The 21,711-nt window shown below is 48.6% G+C and overlaps 1 protein-coding gene across 3 annotated transcripts; it reads left to right on the top strand.

Moving 5' to 3' along the window:
* Nucleotides 1-3,505: 3,505 nt before the first annotated feature.
* Nucleotides 3,506-15,897, top strand: ABCF1 (ATP binding cassette subfamily F member 1). Of its 3 annotated transcripts, none has more exons than XM_081044108.1 (25): nt 3,506-3,649; nt 7,159-7,205; nt 7,402-7,503; nt 7,667-7,790; nt 7,938-7,975; nt 8,060-8,167; nt 8,843-8,917; nt 8,998-9,111; nt 9,916-10,020; nt 10,227-10,349; nt 10,756-10,856; nt 10,958-11,043; nt 11,289-11,428; nt 11,514-11,662; nt 11,969-12,052; nt 12,206-12,330; nt 12,522-12,634; nt 12,763-12,934; nt 13,056-13,130; nt 13,220-13,290; nt 14,368-14,400; nt 14,482-14,650; nt 14,833-14,897; nt 14,984-15,056; nt 15,197-15,897. In XM_081044108.1, exons 1-25 carry the CDS (start codon nt 3,577-3,579, stop codon nt 15,361-15,363), a joined length of 2,532 nt encoding a protein of 843 aa, XP_080900234.1. In that variant the 5' UTR covers nt 3,506-3,576; the 3' UTR covers nt 15,364-15,897. The 3 variants fall into 3 exon arrangements, with proteins under 3 accessions (XP_080900234.1, XP_080900233.1, XP_080900232.1); XM_081044107.1 differs by having other exon boundaries at nt 7,664-7,790; XM_081044106.1 differs by having other exon boundaries at nt 7,661-7,790.
* Nucleotides 15,898-21,711: the final 5,814 nt, after the last annotated feature.

Here is a 21,711-nt window from a genome sequence, read left to right as displayed (position 1 = left end):
TAGGCCAGGTCAGGTCACTCCTCAGCTCAGAACTTTGTAATGACTTCCATGTTAGTCAAGAACAGAAGCCCGATCCTCCAGACAACCTAAAAGGCCCTCCAAGTCCCGACCCTGCTGTCCTTGTGTCTCTCGTGCCACTCCAGCCACACTGGCCTCTCTGTTCCTCATACATGCCCAGTACACTTCTGCTGTAGGGCATCACTTTTCCTGTTCCTTCTGCCAGGAAGGCTCGTCTCCTGGAAATACATGTGGCCAAAAATCCCTCAGGGATTTACTTGAATTTCACCTCACTTGAGACTCAGGAACATTCTATTTAGTACTACAACCTGCCCTCCTGATGCTTTGTACCTTGATCTATGTTTTCTCTTTCCACAGCATCATCTCCCTGCTAGAGATCAGTGGTATCCAATACAATATTTCATGGTATATATGTACCACATCTTTGTTCGGTGATATCCCGAGGCCCTACAGGAGTGCCTGACACATACCATGCACTCAATAAATAATATTTGTTTAATGAATGAATGAAGCAGACATGGCTTACTGATGAGGGGGAACAGATAAGAGGATGATCTTTCAGTTTTGGCCCAAGAATGAAAGATGGTGTGTTTTCTTTTTTCAGTTTTCACCATTATTTTTATTTATTTAAATGTATTTTTTTCTCCTGCTTTTACTTTTATTAGCATTTATTTGATGCTGAGTTTCCTCCTGGGCCATAAGTTTTTGTTTCTTCAGTTTCTTCTGGGAGATCTTTTTCTTCCGTGCAGCCTCTTCTGGTTTAGGCCAATCTGCTCTTTCTCAGTGAGGATCACCTCAGTGTGGCAGGGAGAGCACAGGTGTGGGTTACCCCACCCACGCGCTCTGTAAGCTCCGCGCTGCATCCTGGGAGCTTTGTTCACCTGGCTGTGCTCAGTGACCAGTCTACGTGTAAACCCTTATGCTCAGCATCACTCTGCATTTTTAAGCATGTGCAGCAAAAATGCTGCACTCTTTGGGCCAGCGACCCTGCATCCAGCCTCACGTTGGGCCTGTGCACATGTACCAACACCATTGTGACGATGGAATGGCACACATTGCTCCTGTAACGTGACGTCCTTCAGATACTTGGTGGCTTCCCAGATATGCAGACCCTTGATGGCCTGGGCAGTTTCTTAGTTGTGGAGGGTGCAGCTCAGCTCCAGGTCCAGTTGCCCTTGTTAGTTACAGGGGGCGCAGTCCACCATCCCTTGCGGGAGTCGAACCAGCAACCTTGTGGTTGAGAGGATGTGCTCCAACCAACTGAGGCAGCTCAGCTCAAGGTGATGTGTTCAATCTTAATTGCAGGGGACAGAACCCACCATCCCTTGCGGGACGCAAGGAGTCGAACTGGCAACCTTGTGGTTGAGAGCCCACTGGCCCATGTGGGAATCGAACCGGCAGCCTTTTGGCTTTAGGAGCATGGAGCTCCAACCGCTTGAGCCACCGGGCCGGCCCTACACATTTTAAGAAAGGAAAATATACGCCAGTACCATTGTTTTGATTACTATAGCTGTAGTATAGTTTGAAACCAGGTAGGATGATACCGCCAGCTTTGTTCTTCTTTCTCAAGATTGCTTTGGCTATTTGGGGGTTTTATGTGGATAAAGTTTATTCATGTAAGCTTAAGTCTTATTTGCTCTTTTTTTGTGAAAAGTGCCCTCCGTGTTTTGACAGGGATTGCATTGAATCTGTAGATTGCTTTTGGTAGTATGGACATTTGAATGATATGGATTCTTCCAATTCATGAGCATGGTACATCCTTTCATTTGTTTGTGTCTTTAATTTCTTTCATCAGTGTGGTATAGTTTTCAGAGTGCAGGTCTTTTACCTCCTTGGTTAAATTTATTCCTTGGTTTGTTTATCTTTTTCCTTTGGTGCAATTGTAAATGGGATTGTTTTCTCAATTTCTCTTTCTGATAGTTTGTTATTATTGTGTAGAAATGTAACTGAGTTTTGTATATTGATTTTGTATCCTCAAACTTTGCTGAATCTACCTATTCTAACTTTTTTTTGGTGGGTTCTTTAGGGTTTTCTATATGTATAACATCATGTCATTTGCAATAGAGACTGTTCTACTTCTTCCTTTTAATTTGGATGCCTTTTATTTCTTGTTCTTGCCTAATTGCTCTAGCTTGGTCTTCCAGTACTATGTTGGATAAAAGTGGCAAGAGTGGGCATCCTTGTCTCGTTCCTGATGTTAGAGAAAAAGCTTTCAGCTTTTCCCTGTTGAGTATGATGTTTGCTGTGGGCTTGTCCTATGTGGCCTTTATTATGTTGAGGTATATTCCCTCTATAGATGGTGCAATTTCTTGATGTGGGGAAACCTGGAAGAGACAAAGGCTTGAGGAGTAAGAACAAGAGGTCAGTTTTGTACATGTTAATTTGAGATATTTATCAGAGATTTATTTCAGAGAGAATATCCAATAAGCTATTGGATTCCTGAGTCTGAAGCTTAGTGCAGAAGTTTAGCGCAACAAGAGACATCTGGGGATCTTCATCAATTATGGATGGTATTTAAAGTCATGAGACATCGATAGTAAGTCTAAAGAAGAGTGTCAAATAATGGGCCCCAAGGTTTTAGACTTTTAGACTTCAGGAGGAGACGCCAGGAAAGGAGGAAAAAGTGAGCAGCCACTGAGATAGAAAGTAAACCTGGAGAAAGCAGTGTCCCTGAAGTACACAAAGGAAGGAGAGAGTGACCATCTGTATCATGTGCTGCTGGGAGAGTGATTAGGATAAGGACAGAGAACTGACCCTAATGTGTTGACCCTTGGCAAGAGTGGATTCAGGCCACCAAGCGTGATCGTAGAGGCTTAAGGACAGAATGTAGAGGCTGACGGGGTTGACAGGGACTTTGCTCCTGTTAAGGGGTAGTGTTAGGAGCGACTCCAAATCTTAATTGTGGGGATGGTGGTGGTTTAACGGATGTATCATATGCAAAGCTTACCAAAGTGTACACCTTGCAGTTTGCCTGTCAGTTTATCGTATGCACATTTTATTGTATGTTATACCTCAGTAAAGCTTTCACCAAAAAACAAAAACAAACAAACGAAACAAAAAAACAAGAAGTGACTCCAAGCCCCGCTGCAGTGATTTTTGTTTGGCTAGAGTTCCTCCTCCTTCACAACTCCGAAGTCCGGGATTTTGTAACACATCTCAACACTAGGCCCAGGAGCCTTCTTCCTTCGTAGGCGGACTGAGCCTCTCTGCCCGGAACCAGACGTAAGCGGGTGGTCGAAGGTACCGTCCATTTGAAAAAAAGAAAAGGACTGCGCCACTCTGTTGTACTAGTCGGAAATCAGTCATGCGGCGTCGCAGAGCCACAAGGGTGGCTTCCCAGAAGGTCACAAAAGCTCTGCCCGGCGCCTCTGGGAGCCGTGCCCCCCACGCCCCCGCGGGCCGGCAGGCACGCCCCCGAGATGACGGCGTGGCGCGCACGTGCACCTCCGGGGGCGGGGCCGGCGCGCCGGCAGGGAGATCCCGCCCCCTCGGAGCCCCACACCGCCGGAAGCGGAAATAACACCCGGCGCCGTCAGAGTAGTCGTAACTGCCACCGCCATGCCGAAGGGGCCCAAGCAGCAGCCGCCGGAGCCCGAGTGGATCGGGGACGGAGAGAGCACGAGCCCCGCAGGTGAGGCTCGGGGGCAGGCAGGGACCGAGAGAGTAAAGAGAAGAGGAGAGAGAAGAGTGTGCGAGTGATAGGAAAGGGTCACGCGCGAGACCGGCCGGCCGTGCGGGGCTACTGCGCATGCGTGCAGTGGGTGGGCCGAGTTTGCCGGGGCTGCGGTGCGTTTGGGGTGGGGCCGAAAGAAAGGGTGCGGGGGTTTCGCTGAGGAGGCGAAGTGGCCTGGGCAGTAGACGTGGAAGGGCGTGTGGTACTGAGGGGGAGGGGGAGAAATGAGACAGCTCTCTTTTCTCTTAGACCTTTTCCGCACCACACTGTTCTGCGTCCCACAGAAATTCCGGGGGTGCCAAAAACATGTACACAGGTGAACTGTTCGCTCAGCTTTGCGCAGGCAGTAGTTCGCCATCATCAGAAGTGTCTGGACACTGATGGGAACCACTTTGAGCACCTCTTGGAATTGCAGAAGTCAAACGTGACTTGTATTCATCTTTTGTTATTGGTGTATATTGAGTATTACCATTTTGTTAGTTTTTTCCTTTCTTAAATGTGTATACATTTTTTTGGTACCCTCTCTATATAAGCTGTGCCTCGACCTCCCCGCCCTGCGCGCGCGCGCACACACACACACACACACACACACACTCTCTCTCACGCTCACCCTCAGGAGCCCATGGTGCCACCTGCTTTTCAAGAGAGGATGACTCCTTCATGGGCTCTTTCTTAAGACACATCTGACTCACTTAGAGCAAGAGTGAAGATGCTGGGTGTTGGGATGGGGGGTGGTAAGGTTTACTTGAAAACAGCGAATATTTGTTGAGTGCAGTAAATGCTGTGCTTTGGGGAGGGTAGAAAAAAAATATGAAGACATCCTCCCAGCCTTGAAGATACTTCAAGGGAGAGATAGAATGGACCCAAATAATGACAGTAGGTACACAGTGACTAATTTTACAAGCATTTGTTGGATGCCTGCTATATTCCTCATACTGTGCAGAGGAACTGGGAATGTAGTGATAAAAGATAAGCCTTGCTTTGAAGGGGCACCCAGTCTAGTGGAGGGGACAGAAAGTTAATTAGACTGTGATTGACAGACTGTGATGAGTATGCTTGAGAATGCTATGGGACTGAGAAGAAAAGAGAGGCATCTATTCAGACAGGTAGCGTAGGAGTGTCAGCACAGCCTCCCAGAAATATGTGATATTCTTGAAGGATCTGTATGAGTTAGCAAGGGGAAGAGCATTCCAAGCAGAGAAGTGTGTCCAAGGCTAGTGATATAGGTGAGCGTCTCTGGTTCCCACTATTGGGTGACTTGTGTTGGGAAAATGTGCAGAAGACAGGTAATGAAAGGCTTTGTATGCTTTTCCGGGGCATTTAGTTCTAAGAATATTAAGAAGGACCTGTTGAAGTGCATAAAGAATGATATGATCAGTTCACAGTGACAGCACTGGGCAGGGGAGAATGGCTTGAATTGGTGAGGATTGGAGGCAGGGAGACCATTTAGGAGGTTCTCGCAACCATCCAGTTGAGAAGTGGTAAGAGTAAGTCAGGGCGGTGAAGACTAAAGGGCTATTAAGGAAGTGGCGTTGACCAGAATTGGGAACTGACCAATGGAAGGGAGGAGAATTAGGGATGACACTCACTTAAATAAGTCAGTGGGTAGTAAGTAGACTATTAATTAAAAGCAGTAGGCCTGTATGATGGGGAGTGCAAAGAGAAGGTCAGCTTTTCAATTCTGAGTTGGAGCTTTCTGGGGAATTTCTAAGAGGAAATGGCAAGGAGAGAGCTCTCGACTAAAAGTAAAGACAGGCAAGTGTTGGTGAAGTCTTGGATATAGAGGAGACCCCTGCAGATTGAAGCGTAGTGTGGGCTACGCTTTTGAGACTCTGAAGATGGGACAGAAAACAGTGATTGGGGGAGGAGATTGTAAGGTTGAGGAAAGTGTTTTACTTGGCTTTGAAGTTAGGAGCAGCTTAAGTGATGTACTAAAGGGAACGAGCCATTAGAGGAAGGGCGATGGAAGATACAGCCCTGCAGCTGCACTGAGCCTTATCCTGGTCCTTGCTGGTTGATTACACTTCCTCACAACTGAACCTGCACACAGGCTTTTCCTCTTCTTACAGGCACAAGGATCAGTGATGTTTCAAGTACAAAGGGGATTCAAAAGAAGGGCAGATGGTGTGGTTCTGTTAGTCCTTGGAGAGAAACTAGTGTCTGGGATTTGTCACTCTTCAGGGTTGTCAAGGTGAGCTGATCATGTCATTCCCTCTTACGTACTGCAATGGGTCCTCCTTAATGTCATTAGGATTAGACTCCTTGGAATATACAGCCTTACATTACTTCTCCTGTACATCTCTTCAGCTCTACCACTCTAGTCACCCAGTAGTGAGATCAGATTCTGAAATGTGTTCTGGACGGAGGACCAAGATTAAGCAAAGACAGACAGAAGCATGCCTGGGACCAAATCAAGGAGCAGTGAGAAGCCAGTGTCCAGAACACAGGTGTGGATGGGGAAACAGATATAGCAGAAAAGGTAGGATAGGGCCCTTTTAGTCTGTGAAGCTCTAAATTATAAGTCTTGTCCTCATCAATCTCCAGTTCTTGGCATGGTAGATCTCAGTAAAACTTTCCTAAATAAGTGATTACTGTGGATTACATGGAATTCTGGTCTAAGAAGTAATGTGGTAGATAGCAGAAAGCAGGTTTTGTTTGGTTGGCTTTTTTAGAGCTAAATACAGGAGTGCTTTTGGATAGGATGGCATGGTTTGGAAGGGAATATGATAGTGGGTAGGCCTGGCCATAAGGAGAAATCATGAAGCTGCTCCCAGTTTGACGGTGGGAGTGAGACAGGGAGTTAGACATAGTACCCTGCCTTCCGGGAAACCAGGACTGACAGAAGGAAAGAGCTGGAATATGTTCTGTCGGGTGAACTTTTATTACTTCCCACTTTGCTCCCTGGGACCACAAGCTAAAGGTGGCTCTCTAGGATGAAAGACTGACTGTGCTGAGTATAATACAGTGTGATGTGTTCTTGAATGTTGTGTGAGCAGAGCGGTGGGGGGTCATAGCCCCAGATGTTCATTTACTTTCCAAACAGCTCTATTTACATGGCCTGCAGGTTTCACAAGCAACATATCCCAAACTGAATTTATGGTATCGTCGTCCTACCTTTACCCCCATGGTGGCAGGGTGGGAAGAGGGGACATTCTCTTCCACTATATTTCGAGTTAATAAATGGTACCAGTAGCCCAACTCATTTTGCCAGCTAAAAACATAGGCGTGATCTCTGACACTCTGTCTTACTTCCTTTCCACCTCTACCTCCGCCCTCTGAATTCTGCTTTTTCCCTCCCACTGCCAGCCACCACTGTCTGTCCTATGGGACAATACAAATGTATAGGGAATGATAGTTGAACTAGAAAAATAGTAAAATAGGGTGGAGGCCACTGAGGGCTTTGCGGGGGAATCAGGCTGCTTTGAAATTTGCAAATAAGCATTCACAACGTCTGCTTAACCTTCTAGACAAAGTGGTGAAGAAAGTGAAGAAGGACAAGAAGACCAAAAAGACGGTGAGAAAATGAGGTTGAGGATGAGAACTGATCGTGCTTCCAAGCAAAACACAGCAATGTGAGGGAGGTGGGAGGTCCGAGCGGGAGGAAAGAGCTTATCAAGAGAGGAAGCGGGGTGAGGATGGGAGGGCAGGTCGGCAGGCAGAGTGGGGGGTTCTGGTCTCAGCCGTGTTCTACATTTTAACTCTCCCTGTAGTTCTTTGAAGAGCTGGCAGTAGAAGACAGGCAGGCTGGGGAAGAAGAGAAGTTGCCCAAGGAGAAGGAGCAGCAGCAGCAGCAGCAGCAGCAGCAGCAGCAGGTCTGAGCGTCGGGCCCATGAGTCCAAGGGGGCGTCTTGGGCCCAGCAGCCCCTCTGCAGCCCACACCAGTTCACCCTGCTGATGGGTACTCTTGGAGGCAGAGGTCCCACAGGGCCCTGGGCTTCAGTGTCATTCTCTCATCCTCTTTGCTTTCAGCAGCAGAAAAAGAAACGAGACACCCGAAAAGGCCGGCGGAAGAAGGATGTGGATGACGATGGAGATGAGAAAGAGCTCCTGGAGCATCTTAAGAAGCTCTCAGTACCGGCCAGTGACGAGGAGGATGAGGGTAAATGACGTGAGGGGAATGGGTGCCTGGAACCTGTGAGCCATGAAGAGTGAAGGCCTCATTCCTTGATCTTCGACTTGGTTTACGTTGAGGAGCCAGACATTGTAATTCTCTTTCCGGCCTCATCGTTTTTCCTTGTCATTTCAGTGCCTGCCCCAGTACCCCGAGGAGGGAAGAAAACCAAGGTAAGCCATCTGCGTGGTAAACGGAAACCTTATGGGCCTAACCTTGACCAGCCCACTGACTTCTCTGGCCCTTTCATTTTCCAGGGTGGTAATGTTTTTGCAGCCCTGATTCAGGACCAGAGTGAGGAAGAGGAGGAGGAAGAAAAACACCCTCCTAAGCCTGCCAAGCCAGAGAAGAATCGGATCAATAAGGTGAGAGTAGTGGCTGTGCTGGGTACTCCCACCCCACGTCGCGCCTTCCCCACCCGTGGTGGGGTAATGCCCTGACTTATCTTCCTGCTTTTAAGCCACCTCTTCTAGGCCTGTTTTGCTTATACTGTCAAAATAAGGTTTTTAAAATACTCTCCTCATCACTCGGAAATCTACAGTGATTCTGTTGCTTTCAATTCAGAGTCTAAAACAAAGGCCTCACATCTTTGCTCTTGCACTTGGACCCGGTGCATTGTTGCCTGGGACGCTCCCATGCGTGCCTTGCAGACCAGCCTGATCGCATCTGGCATCAGGCAGACTATGTCTGTGTTGAAGCCTTTTTTTCTCTATGCTCCGTCCTCCATCTTCCCTAGAAGGCTTTCCCCAAACCCATGGCCATTACCTCTTCTCAAGATTCACCCTCTTGAGGAAGCCCTCCAGCGCTGTTGCCACCCACCCGTGTAGCTCTCTTGCCTGTCTCATAGGCCCTTAGCTTTGTGAATATTCTGTAATGTTCTCTTCACTAGTCTCAAACTGGAGGTTAGGGTTTTTTTGGCTCTCATTTTCTTCCTAGCACCATTCAGTACAGTTAACTCCTAGTCCTGGACTCCCTGGAAATGCTTGTTAAGCAACAAGATAGCAAGTTAATTTGTGTGTATATATGTGTGTCCTCTCCAGGCTGTATCTGAAGAACAACAGCCGGGGCTCAAGGGCAAAAAGGAAAAGGAAGAGAAGTCAAAGGGGAAGGCCAAGGTGAGGGAGTAATTGGCAGGAGGAGGTGCTGGGTCTCAGAGATTTGGGCATTTCATTGGATGTGCTGTCTTTTCCGTTAGCCTCAAAATAAGTTTGCCGCTCTGGACAATGAAGAGCAAGAGGATGAAGAAGAAATGACACAAGAAAAGGAGCCACCCAAGCAAGGGAAGGAGAGGGCCAGGAAGGCAGAGCAGGTGCATATTTTGCTGTTGGAGAAGGGGGGCCAGGATGTCAGGGTGCTGGTACTGTCCAGAGCAGCAGTCGGCAAACTTCTGTAAAGGAGTTGGCACATAGTGAATAGTTTTGGCCTCGCAGGACACATACAGCCTCTGGTGCATAGTCTTCCTTTTTTTTAAAACAACTCTTTGAAAATGTAAAACTGTTCTTAGCTCCCGGGCCATATAAAAACAGATGCCGGGTCAGATTGGGCCCATGGGCCCGTTTTCAGAGTTGAAAGGACCTGGCTTTGCCACTTACTAGCTGTATGGCCTTGAGTAGTACATCCTTCTAGCTCCTTGATTCTCAGTTTTCTCATCTGTGTGACATGAGGGAGTCTAGTAGTTTCTGAGGTTCGCTATACCTCTGGTACTTTCCCATCCTGTTGTTCTGGATTTCTCAGTGGCTGTGTTAGGGCTTCCTGACCTTTTCTTTGCATGTTACTGTGTAAGCTACAGAAACACTGGCTACATGAAGAGAAGGACCCATTACGTGTATTCTGTTCTCAATTATGTTGCATTAGTAGTTCTGTTTACAGGTAACACACATACATCATACATACATAACTCCTGCCATCTGTCTTGTACCATGATTCCTGATGGCAGAAATGGATAAAGGAATACAAGGAAACCACGTGTTGGTATGAGAATGAGAAGATTCACCAGATACATGTCAGGACTCTAGGAGAGAAGGGAAGAGCTGACTGGAACTAGGGGTGGATGACATGAACTCCAAGTTCTAGAAGGGGTCCTTCATTTTTTACCATCCCCTCGTTCTCACAGGTGTCAGAGGAAGAAGGAGAAGAGGAGCAAGAAGCAGGGGAGTCTAAGGCCAATGATCCTTACGCTCACCTTAGCAAAAAGGAGAAGAAAAAGCTGAAGAAACAGGTAAGACCTTGGGTTCTTAGTGGTCAAAAGAGGAGAAATTGATTTATTTTTATGCTGCAACTATGGGACATGCGAATTGGTGGACAAGAAGGAGAGCTTTGAGTGCTACTTGAAATAAATTGAGTACGGACAGAATGGTGTTCTGTGAACCTTCTCGGTGTCCGATGACAGGAAACTGGCAGACAGTAGTTCTCCTTCCTTCTCAGATGGAGTATGAGCGCCAGGTGGCTTCATTAAAAGCAGCCAGTGCTGCCGAGAATGACTTCTCCGTGTCACAAGCGGAGGTGTCCTCCCGCCAGGCCATGTTAGAAAATGCCTCTGACATCAAGGTAGGTCTGAGGGGATTTCTCCCACCCAGCTGTCCAGGGAAGAGCCGGTTCTCTCACCTTTCCCTCAGTGGTCATGGCAACCAATAAGGGGGCTTTGACCACCAACAAGAAAGCTTGGAGGTGTTTTCCATGCCTTGAGTTCTGTCAACTGAAGTGAGAAGATAGAAAAAGCAAAAGTATAGGGGTCCACCCTGGAGGGAATAGGGGAGGACCTGCCGAACTGGCTTGGGTTTGGGAGACCCCATTGGGGAGTGGGCAGGGACGTGGACCGGCATGGTAAGAGCAGGGCACAGTGCCAGCGGGCTCGGCTTGTCAGGCCTCCTGGCAGGGAGAAAGCTGCATCTCTGTCTGAAATGGGGAGTTCTCACGTTCCCATCCCTCCCTTTGCCATGCTTGCTTCCTGCAGCTAGAGAAGTTCAGCATCTCGGCTCACGGCAAGGAGTTATTTGTCAACGCGGATCTGTATATTGTGGCCGGCCGCCGCTATGGGCTAGTGGGACCCAACGGGTGAGGAGTGGGAGGGGGGGGTGGAGGTATGGGGGCGGGGTGGAAGGAAAAGGAGAGCCTCCGAAGTGGTGACCTGGCCTTGGCGGCTGTCTCGTTCCTAGCAAGGGCAAGACCACGCTCCTCAAGCACATTGCCAACCGGGCCCTGAGCATCCCCCCCAACATCGACGTGTTGCTGTGTGAGCAGGGTGAGGCCAGTGGGGGAAGATGAGGGCAGGGCCGTTGGGGACCCACCGAGAGGAGCGGAAACTGCTTGTGGCGTTGGGATAGGTACTGGGGACTGGGAAGTGCATGCCAAAGGAGGGCGAGGAAAGAATGGACTGCAGGATGTTTTCTTTGGGCAGGGCCAGGCAAAGCAGAACGGAGCTGTGGGAAGGGGGACTCGGGGGACTAGCCCTCGGGGTGGCCTGACTGTTGTCCCCTTGCTCCCCAGAGGTGGTAGCAGATGAAACGCCAGCAGTGCAGGCTGTTCTTCGAGCCGACACCAAGCGAGTAAAGCTGCTGGAAGAGGAGCGACAACTGCAAGGACAGCTGGAGCAAGGGGATGACACAGCCGCCGAGAGGCTAGAGAAGGTAGAGGAGATGGCTCAGGGGACACGGGCTAGACTTGGGGCTTCCTGCGACCTCCGGACACGTTTCCTCTTCTCGCCCCTCCCAGGTGTATGAGGAATTGCGGGCAATCGGGGCGGCCGCTGCAGAGGCCAAAGCCCGGCGGATCTTGGCCGGTCTGGGCTTCGACCCTGAGATGCAGAACCGGCCCACACAGAAGTTCTCGGGGGGCTGGCGCATGCGTGTGTCCCTGGCCAGGTGGGCCGCCCACCTCACCACCCTCCCAGCGCAAACCACCTGGTCCCTTCTGCTCATTCTTCTAAGGCCAGCAGGGCGGTTCAAGGCCAACTTGTCTCCCTTCCTGTCTGTGTTGTCAGGCTTCGGGTCTTTTCTCCATTTCTGTCCCCTCCTGGTGTGTACCCGCACCGACATCTCACACAGGAGCATCTCTAAGGGATTGGGAAGTGTTCATGGTCTCGGGCTGCACCTCCCGGGGGCTGCTCAGGTTCTCTGAGCAGGGCCCTTCCTCCCACTGAGCCTGCACTTTGCTGTCCGGCCTTCTAGAGCGCTGTTCCTGGAGCCCACACTGCTGATGTTGGATGAGCCCACTAACCACCTGGACCTCAATGCTGTCATCTGGCTCAATAAGTGAGTGGCCCTGGGTTAGTCTGCATCCCTGCGTCCTGTTCACTCTCAATCTGGCCATCCCTTTTTTTCTCCCTGCCCCCGTAGTCTGTCCTTCCCCTGACGTAGCCCTAACTCGACCGATGTGACATTTCCACACTCTTCTCTAAAACCCAGCTATCTCCAGGGCTGGCGAAAGACGTTGCTCATCGTGTCCCATGACCAGGGCTTCCTGGACGACGTCTGCACCGATATCATCCATCTCGATGCCCAGCGGCTCCATTACTATCGTGGCAATTACAGTGAGGAGGACCGCTTGTGGGTGGAGGAGAGATGGGGCCCCGAGGAGAGGCCTGGGAGGGGTGTAGGGACCTGGTGATAAGCTGGATCTTTCTGGAATCAGACAGTGATGCCCGCCCCATCCCCCGAGTCCTGATTACCCCTCTCTGCAGGGGAGAGGGCACCCAGTGATGCCCGTCCTCTTCTGCCCCAGTGACCTTCAAGAAGATGTACCAGCAGAAGCAGAAAGAACTGCTGAAGCAGTATGAGAAGCAGGAGAAAAAGCTGAAGGAGCTGAAGGCGGGTGGCAAGTCCACCAAACAGGCGGTGAGCACTGGGGGTCTTCCTGTGATGAGGTGGTCTTCTCAGGAGGACGAGCTGGCTGGGCGACACCAACCTGCGTTTCAGGGACTGCTGCGAAGGTGTGGGTTTCTGCCTTTCCCCTTTCTCTGCAGGAAAAGCAAACAAAGGAAGCCCTGACTCGGAAGCAGCAGAAGTGCCGCCGGAAGAACCAGGATGAGGAGTCCCAGGAGGCCCCTGAGCTGCTGAAGCGGCCCCGGGAGTACACTGTGCGCTTCACGTTCCCCAACCCGCCGCCGCTCAGCCCGCCTGTGCTGGGCCTGCACGGTGAGCACTGCGGTGCCAGCAGGGCACCTGCTCCTGTTCTGCCAGGCCAGGATAATGGGGGAGCAGGGACCTTCGTGTAGCCCGGAAAAGAAAGGAAACGGCCGCTTTTTCTGATTCTCAGGTGTGACGTTCAGCTATGAGGGGCAGAAACCACTCTTTAAGAATCTGGATTTTGGCATCGACATGGACTCAAGAAGTGAGTTGGTGTCGGGTGGCGCAGGGATGTGGCGCAGGAGCACAGGAGAGCCTGGGGACCTCTGTGACGCCCTGTCTTGCTACCTGCAGTCTGTATCGTGGGACCTAACGGCGTGGGGAAAAGCACCCTGCTCCTGCTGCTGACAGGCAAGCTGACGCCGGTGAGTCCTGAGCCACCTCGGGAGGACCCACTGCAGTGTGTGGGAAGTAGAAATGCGGAGGTTCACCGGGGCCAAAACCGGACCCTCCACTGGGGGGCGCTAAAGACAGAACATGCGGAGGGCTCGTTTCCCTGAGGTGCTAGAGAACAGTTTAGGTCAAGTCAGCGAGGAGAGCTAGAAAGGGGTGTCACTGCTGGGACCCCCATGTTCATTGTAGAAGTACATGTTCAAGAAGTACATGTTCATTGTAGAATGATTTAAAATTGCATAAGCCAAGTAAAAATCCAGAGATAACCAGAACTAATTTTGCTGGATCGCTTTCACTTTTTTTCCTTTGCAAATGTGCATATCCTTTTTTTTAAAAACAAAAATGGGCCATCACATGAATTTTTCTGTAGGCAGCTTTTTTCAGGTAATATATATATATCACGCATTTTCCATGACAGAAATTATATGTGTACATTTATTTATATAGATTTCCCATAATTTGATGTTAGTCATTTAGATTATTTCTGATGTTTCACTAAAAGACACTACTATAGTAAATATCGTACATCTTTATGAATTTAGTCTTCTCTTAGGATAAATTCCCTAGAATTGCTTTCAAGGCTTTGGCAGTATGTCACCATAGAGTGCTTTAGATAGGTCGTAGCCATCTGTACTCCCTCCAGGAAACTGTTGAGAGGGCCCTTTTCCTCACACCCACAAAGCAGATCTTTAGAAAGACGCCCTTAGATCCTCCTGCCAACTGTCCCTAATCCCCATCTGAGGTGGGGCCTGAGAATGTGTGGTTCATGGGTCTGGCTGGGTGGGAAGGGTGGTGTTGGTTATGGTCAGCCCCCTCCTGATTCTGGATCTGTGCTTCTGTCCCCCGTGCTGGATTCTTCTCTTACCCCTTGTGCCCCGTACTCTGACTTCCCAGTGTGCCTCTGACACATGAAGAACAACAGCCTGTTCCCTTTCGCGCTCACCTGCCTCAGCCCCATTCTGGTATTCACCTCCCCCTCAGAGAAGTTGGGGTGTGGACCTGTGGCACCTTTCCCTTCCTCTCCCTGACCACCTGCTCTTTCCTTGCAGACTCGTGGGGAAATGAGAAAGAACCACCGGCTGGTGAGTTGGCTTTGGGAATTGGGGAATAAGAGTGGGCAGAGGGAGTATGACTCACCAACCACCTCCGTCTCCCCCGGGCAGAAAATCGGCTTCTTCAACCAGCAGTATGCAGAGCAGCTGCGCATGGAGGAGACGCCCACCGAGTACCTGCAGCAGGCCTTCAACCTGCCCTACCAGGATGCCCGGAAGTGCCTGGGCCGCTTCGGCCTGGAGAGCCATGCCCACACCATCCAGATCTGCAAGCTCTCCGGTACGCCGCGGGCTGGGGAGGCTGTCCTGGTCCCCAGTGTTCATCTCTGCAGACGGCCTGGAGGCGGGAAGGAAGGGAGCCAGGGTGTGGGGGGCTTGTGCACATGTGCACACAGCCAGGCGTTGCCTGCAGAGATGTCAGGCGGCCACAGGTGTGATGGACCTCCTTTTCCTCTGCCACAGGTGGGCAGAAAGCCCGAGTTGTGTTTGCAGAGCTGGCCTGTCGGGAACCCGATGTCCTCATCTTGGTGAGTGAGCTGGGCCGCAGGGGGGGGTGAGTTACAGGTAGGTAGGAGTGGTCGTGCTCAGTCACGAAATGCCGCCACCCCCACAGGACGAGCCCACCAATAACTTGGACATCGAGTCGATCGATGCCCTGGGGGAGGCCATCAACGAGTACAAGGGCGGTGAGTCAGCTCAGAACACGTCCCCTCCTCTTTCCCTCGGGGGCCAGGCCGCAGTGTCCTTCGGCTGGGCCTCCCTTGTTTCATGTTCTGATTTCTTGCTCCCTTCTGTCCACCCTCATTCTCACCATCTTTCTGCAAAGCTGTGATCGTCGTCAGCCATGATGCCCGGCTCATCACAGAAACCAACTGCCAGCTGTGGGTGGTGGAGGAGCAGAGTGTGAGCCAAATCGACGGAGACTTTGAGGACTACAAGCGGGAGGTGTTGGAGGCCCTGGGGGAGGTCGTGGTCAGCCGCCCCCGAGAGTGATCTTCCCTCCCAGAAGTCTCCCGGAAGATCAGCTCGCATCCCTGTTGTCCCGTCTCCACCCAGCAGCCTGCGTCTGTCTGCAGCTCACCAGCACAGGGAGGCGGGGTGTGTCCCTGACGTGACGAGGAGACCACTTTGTTGCCTTTCCTCTGAAAGACTTTTCTGCTCCCTGTTCTTCAGCTGGTCTTGTGTATGACATCTCTCTGTGCAGACAGAGATGACCTTCCTTATTGTGGGGTTCCATCCAGCCAGACGTTCGTGGCCAGTTGTCTGCAGCCTCTGGTCCATCTTAAAGCTTCGGGCTTGGTGGCCCCTGGTCTCTGGTGCTGCTGTTTTTTGGTGGATTTCATGCTGACTTCATGATGCGAACGGCTAGTGAGCTCAAAGCCGGAGAAGGGGTCTGAGGCCGGTGCTGCTCCCCGGGACTTGGTGTCTGTGGTCTCTGGGCTGGGTGGGGAGTTGGAGGCAGGAAAGGGTTGCTGCTGAACTTGAATCTCCCTTTACAAGGAGAAGAAATAAAGGAAAGGAGTTGGTGCTGCCTTGTCACTGTTCGGAGATACATGGGAGCTGAAACTGTTCTGTCATGATTTGCTTTGTTCAGTTTTCTAGCAGCATTTGGTATCCTCTCTACCCCACTGATACCAGTGGCTCTAACTGGCAGTCTTACTGTACTTAAGATGGTACTTACTGTCTCAGGAGCCTCCCCTCCCCCAGCCCTTCAGACAAGGAGAGAAAGGAATTCAGCCCTTCCACCTGGGACACTGGTCTCTCACTGTCCCAAGTTCTCCCCTGTGGTCCAAGACCCGAGTGCTGATCCTCTCAAAAGTTACCAAGTCCACTGACATGTACAGTACTGTGGGGTGTACAGGAAGGGAAAAGACAAGTCTGCTTCCATGAATAGTTAGAGAATACTTAGGAAATAAGACACGAGCATACTGTGTGATAGGATTAATTGCCAGTGCGTGGTTCTCTAGGTTCTAAGTTGCCAAATGCTATAGAAAGGGAAGATTATCTGAAACCTGGTTATTTGGCAGGATCACTTGAGGGTGGACCTTGAGAAAGAATAAGGATTTCAATAATGAGAGAACAGCCATTTTTGGAACCTAGCAAAAGAGCAGCTCTAAGGTTTAGAAGAAAAAACGGAGTTAGTGAGAACGTGGCTAGTGTGGCCACTATTAGAGTTAGATTAGAGGGGTGGATTTGGATAGTAAAATATAAGTGGCAAGTGGTAATTTTAGGTAGTGATGGGTGAGGTGAACTATGGGACTTACAAGGGGGACCACCTAACTTCTGTGGGGATAAGGTAGTAAGTCCTAAACTAGAGCAAGGGATGGAAAGACCCAAGTGGAGTTGGAGACAGAAGACAAAGACCAGGTATGTCCAGTTCCAGGGAGAACATGAAGAGCTGAGTGGTTAAGACTGAGTTTGGAAATATAATTTGGGGAAATTATTTTCTGGCCAAGTGAATAACAGTGGACCTCAAGTATAAGGTTTATACTGGAAGTGAAGGTTTGGTATGGAGATAGTTGTAGAGGTGCCGTAGGTGACATCTCCAAATTGGAGAGAAAGCACCCCCCTCTTAACATAATTTAAGGGGAAAAAATCGGGGCCTTGTGCCAAGCACCGAGTGAAACATTATGTATAATTTCCACAATTCTGTGCCAGGCTTCAAGTTCACTCACTAATGGTGTGACCTTGGACAAGCTACTTAGCCTCTTGGTACCTGTTTCCTTACCTGTAAAATGCAGGTGACAAAAAGTACCCACCTCACAAGTGTATTAAGGGAGTCAATATGCAATGATTTGTAAAGTGCTTTCTTTTTTTTTTTATTTTGTTACATGTATTTCATGTTACGCACCACACTTAAAATTTTCAACTCACTGCTCTAGATGAGATGATACATAAAATATTTAGGAATGTTATTTATAAAATGAACACCAAAATTTTGCATTTCAAATTTTTGATCACTAATTTCATTGCAGGTTCTTCAGATGCTCCAAGATAACTTCTGTCCATGGGCAGAAGTTTTATTTCCATCAACATGCTTAGTATGTAATGGAATTAATAATGAACCTAAATGAGGGCAAAAGGATGCCCCTCCAAAAAACAGCAACATGGGCATGAGACACACAAGAAAACATTTTGCCATGTATAATGCACTCCCATGTATAATGTGCACCCACGTTTTTGCCCCCAACTTTCAGGGAAATCGTTTTAATTTTTTAATTCAAAATTTTAATTGTTTACATTTAGGTACTTGTTTTTTGTGTTATAAAGGAATTTTAGCATATGCTTTTTAACGTTATTAACATTACAAGAAATTTTATGTAACATAATTACAAAACACAAGAACAAATACAAGGTACAAGAAATTTTATGTACTGGTAACAAATTTACAATATTTACACATAGAAGACCAAGAACTCTGTCATTGCAAGTTCGTCGCAAATTTGTCATAGGTTCAACAAAACCGATGATCATATTCCAGGGTATTATTTTGCATAGGGATATCATTACTGATTTTTGGAGTTACACTTTTAATTCATAAGCATAAATAAAAAAAAAACATTTATATAGATACGGAATTAGTACTACCCATGCATAATACCCATCCTTACTTTTTCCTCAAATTTGGGCAAAAAAAAATGTACGTTATACACTGCAAAATACGGTAGCATATTTACATGGTATATAGTATGTAGGTAACCCAAAGCCTGAAAAATGGAACTTCCATTAACAGAATACGTATTTTTATTCGTGAACTAGATTTTAGTACCTAAAAATACTACACTGAAGATGAGCAGCATAGAAATGTTTTCATTTTTATTTATTTTTTAGATTTTTATTGGGGAAGGGGAACAGGACTTTATTGGGGAACAGTGTGTACTTCCAGGACTTTTTTCCAAGTCAAGTTATTGTCCTTTCAGTCTTAGTTGTGGAGGGTGCAGCTCAGCTCCTGGTCCAATTGCTGTTTCTAGTTGCAGGGGGGTACTGCCCACCATCCCTTGCGGGAGTCAATCGAAATGGCAACCTTGTGGTTGAGAGAATGCGCTCCAACCAACTGAGCCATCCGGGAGGCAGCACAGCTCAAGGTGCCGTGTTCAATCTTAGTTGCAGGGGGCAGAGCCCACCATCCCTTGCGGTACTCGAACCGGCAGCCTTCAGAGTTAGGAGCACCGAGCTCCAACCGTCTGAGCCACTGGGCCGACCCGAAATGTTTTCATTTTAAAGTAGTGATTCTTCCACACACCTTCCTAATGCGGAAACAGGACACGCCCTCTGTCACCCAGACTGTAGTGGGCCGTTCCTGGGATGATGGCCCTTGTTTATCTGACTCTTGTGTCCTGGGCACTCTCCCTAATCTGTAGAATGGACAAGATGACCACAGCAAAGTCCTAGAGGGGTGTGAGCCAGGATAGGCCTGTTATGAGTGCACAAGAAGCGTTTTAGGGAAGACTTGTCAGTGGAAAGCAGGACAGCCCTGTGGCCATACAGAGGTCAGGAGGCTGGGAATGTAAGACGTTTCCCTGTGGCAGTGCTGAATGTAGCAATGGAGACAGAGACTGACTGTTCTAGGCAGTGGTTCTGTGTCCCAGCAGCACCACCTTACTGTGTTTCCCCAAAAATAAGACCTAACCGGAAAAAAAGATCTAGCATGATTTTTCAGGATGCTGGTAATGTAAAATAAGCCCTAATGTGTCTTTCTCTTTTTCTTTTTTCTTTTTTCTTTTTTTTTTTTTTTGAGTTTTCAGTTTCTCAGTTTATTTTTAGTTATGTTTTTACAATCCTCAGTGGCCAGGTTTGCTAAAGGGGATCAGCAGCAAAGCCCCGAGTCATCTGGGCCTCTGACCATGAAGATGATGAGACTCAACAAGTCAGAGGGAACTCCATCCCTGCCTCCCCCACCACCCACCTCCCCAGCCAGGCATCAGGCTGCAGACACAGGTGGGAAGCAAGGGTCATGTTTTCCAGAGCAGCGGAATTTTGTGACAAATGTTGACATGCTACAGTGTAAACAGAGGAGACTGGGCTGAACAAGCCAAGAGGAGCAGGGCCAGGTTCACAAGGTGTGTTCCCTGCTGTTCTCCCTTCCCAGCCTGGACTGCTGGTGGGGGGGACACCACCCCCAGGGCGTCCACCGAGGTTTCCTCTTCAAAATCACAATACAGAAAGTTAGAAGCTGCTGACAATACCAAACATTTTTATAAAAGCAAGGGAAACGAGAAGGGAACTCAGTAAACAGTCATCTTGGTTTTGTTCCCGTTTCAAAATACTCAGAATAGTTACTGTGCAAGGGGTACCATATTTCAGCACCATTTATGTGAACACAGAACAAGCTATATTTTTAATATATAAAGCTCTTAAAATTAAGTATAAAACATTATTTTGAAGTTCATAATTAAGCTCAACCACTGGGAAAATGACTGCCAAGACAGTGGATATTTCAAGTCCCGGATCTTTTCCTTATATTACCTATGTTTTGGCAATTTCATTCTTCACCAGAGTTACACCCAAGAAATCAACACAAGACTGAGATAAACTCCACCTAATGCGTCTTTTGAAGCAAAAATTAATATAAGAGCCGGTCTTACTTTCAGGGACATACCGTAGGGCTTATTTTATATTACGAGCATCCTGAAAAAGTCATGCTAGGGCTTATTTTCTGGTTAGGTCTTATTTTTGGGGAAATATGGTAGAAGCAGGGATAGGAGCTGAGTGGTGCCTTTGGAACACCAATGCTAGGAGGGAAGGCGGGGTGGAGGTGGGGGGATAGGAGTCACTTTTAGATGGACTGATTAGGGGAGCCTTCTTGGAGGAAGTAACATTAAAGCCAAGGTCTGAAGGTGGGGAAGGAACCAAGCAGATGACAGAGAACATAAAAAGTTGAAATGCTGTTTTGTGTGGGGGTGGGAATGGAAGCAGAAAAGAACAGACCGACTGAAACAGTGGGGGTGGGGGGGAGAGGGCTGCAGAAGAGCCTGTGGGGGCTTCATGAAACAACAGAAATCGGTCAGTCAGTGAATATGGTGAAACGGATGAGGTGCTTTTACCCTCTTTCTCCCTGCCCCACCAAGATAAAATTTTAAGATAACAGGTTACTTTGGATTTTCATGGAGCATTTGAAAGAAAAATGGCTGAACTCATTTTTAACTTAAAATAGAAAAAACTTGAAGCTCTCTTTAATGGTTCTTGTGGCCTGTTGCCGGGAGACAGAGGGAAAGAGGTTTGAAAAGCAGGCAACAGATGGAACCAGGAGGAAAGAAACACTGTTTTTTCACTTGAGCTGATACTTCACTGGTATTTCCTCTCTGACCTTGGCCTTGACATTATACCTCTTCTCAGGTCCTCTCCTAAGTGCACAGAGCTACAGCAGGCTGACTGAAGTCCCTCCTGAGACTAGGCAAGGGACGACAAAATCAGCCCCATTGGACTTACTAAATGTAAAGGCGGCCTGTGAAATTTAGCAAGTTGTTGCCCTCATGTGGCCAATCCTAGAAATAATAACAGCCAAGAAACGTGTTGTAGGGCAGTGACATCAGCGTTTTCCAGATCCGCAACAGGGAACTTGTTAGAAATGCACAATCTGGGATCCATCGCAGACCTCCTGAATCGGGCAATTGGCTGGATCCGACCCGCCATCTGTGTTTTAACAGGCCCTTCAGATGGCTCTGATGAACCCTAAGAGGTTGAATGCCATTATTCTCGACCCACACAATATACCCATCCTCCCTCTCCCCCCAAAATGTAATATACTCCTGATTTCTAGTTTCAAGAATAGCAGAACTTCCTATTTAAATTCTACCCCTCCATGTTCTATTCTCCAAAACCTCCTGTCTTCCTAGGAATCTTACTCCATCAACTAGGCCCTCAATTTAATACCTGTCCTTAAGAACTAAAAACAGGTGGGCAGGTGGCTCAGTTGGTGAGAGCGTGCGTTCTGGGCCACAGGGTTGCCGGTTCGACTCCCACAGGGATGGTGGGCTGCGCTCCCTGCAACTAAGATTGAACAACAGCAACTGGACCTGGAGCTGAGCTGCGCCCTCCGCAACTAAGACTGAAAGGGCAACAACTTGATTTAGAGCTGATGGGTCCTGGGAAAAACACACTGTTCCCCAATCAAGTCCTGTTTCCCTTCCCCAATAAAAATAAATCTTAAAAAAAAAACACTAAAAACCACCTTACCTGGACCCTCCATCTCCTAGCCACAGGCCTTTTCCTCTGACTCTGCAGAGCTACTGTTTAGGGAGAGCAGTCTGCACTCTGTTTTCTTGCTTCCTTTCTCCCCTGGAACTGCCCTTAGGGGAGCCACTTAGGGGAGTTTTCCTGCTTTTGGCCTTTTCCGTCAGC

This window comes from Rhinolophus hipposideros (genome assembly GCF_964194185.1).
Source record: "Rhinolophus hipposideros genome assembly, chromosome: 3".
NCBI classification, from domain to species: domain Eukaryota; kingdom Metazoa; phylum Chordata; class Mammalia; order Chiroptera; family Rhinolophidae; genus Rhinolophus; species Rhinolophus hipposideros.
Note: the sequence above shows the minus strand (reverse complement) of the source record. Positions and strands in the feature narration are given on the sequence as shown.

Excerpts from the sequence above, each read along its gene's own strand:
- ABCF1 (XM_081044106.1), top strand. The coding sequence starts at position 3,577 with ATGCCGAAGGGGCCCAAGCAGCAGCCGCCGGAGCCCGAGTGGATCGGG. Across the intron at positions 7,791-7,937 it reads CAGTGACGAGGAGGATGAGG|TGCCTGCCCCAGTACCCCGA; the intron begins GTAAATGACGTG and ends TTGTCATTTCAG. Across the intron at positions 9,112-9,915 it reads GGGCCAGGAAGGCAGAGCAG|GTGTCAGAGGAAGAAGGAGA; the intron begins GTGCATATTTTG and ends TCGTTCTCACAG.